This window comes from Haliaeetus leucocephalus, unplaced genomic scaffold (assembly GCF_000737465.1).
Source record: "Haliaeetus leucocephalus isolate CR32 unplaced genomic scaffold, Haliaeetus_leucocephalus-4.0 Scaffold668, whole genome shotgun sequence".
NCBI classification, from domain to species: Eukaryota; Metazoa; Chordata; class Aves; order Accipitriformes; family Accipitridae; genus Haliaeetus; species Haliaeetus leucocephalus.
The window spans coordinates 1,279,506-1,279,970 of record NW_010973104.1 but is presented as its reverse complement, the minus strand read 5'-3'; the positions used below and the strand labels follow the sequence as shown (position 1 = coordinate 1,279,970).

At 74.2% G+C, this 465-nt stretch overlaps 1 protein-coding gene across 2 annotated transcripts in view; it reads left to right on the top strand.

Annotated features, from left to right (window-relative positions):
* Positions 1-220: 220 nt before the first annotated feature.
* The window catches only part of LOC104839316 (cytochrome b5), a 12,873-nt gene continuing 12,628 nt past the window's right edge, over positions 221-465 (top strand). Inside the window, exon 1 of one of the 2 annotated variants that reach the window (XM_010579537.1) lies at positions 221-427. In XM_010579537.1, coding sequence (XP_010577839.1) covers positions 275-427 — 153 coding nt within the window. In that variant the 5' untranslated portion in view covers positions 221-274. The remainder of the gene's footprint in view (positions 428-465) is intronic. The other variant, XM_010579536.1, reaches the window with a different exon arrangement.

Below are 465 nucleotides of genomic sequence, written 5' to 3'. Positions count from 1 at the left end.
CCGGAGCGCACCGCCTGAGGCGACGCGAGGCGAGGCCCAGCGCCTTCCCGCCCTGTCACCCTATTGGCCGTCGCCTGGCGCCGCGCCCTCCCATTGGCTGCAGCCGGCGCCAGCAGTCGCCCCACCGCCGGTGCCCCTCGTTCCTCATTGGTCGGCGGACTCGTCCGGGCGCCGCCGCGGGCCGTTAGTTATCGGGGGCGGGGGGCGTCCGCTATCGCTACGGCGGCTGCCGTGGGTCAAAGCCTGTCATTCCGCGAAGCTGCCGGCAGCCAGCATGGAGCCTGGGGAGCGCACGGAGACCGGGGGCTGCGCGGCGGAGGCCGGGCCCGTCTTCACGCTGGAGGAGGTGGGGAAGCGGAACTCCAGCCGTGAGGCCTGGCTGGTTATCCACGGCCGCGTCTACGATGTCACCCGCTTCCTGGAGGAGGTGAGGCCGGGCGGGGCGGGGTCCCGGCCCGTCCCCTC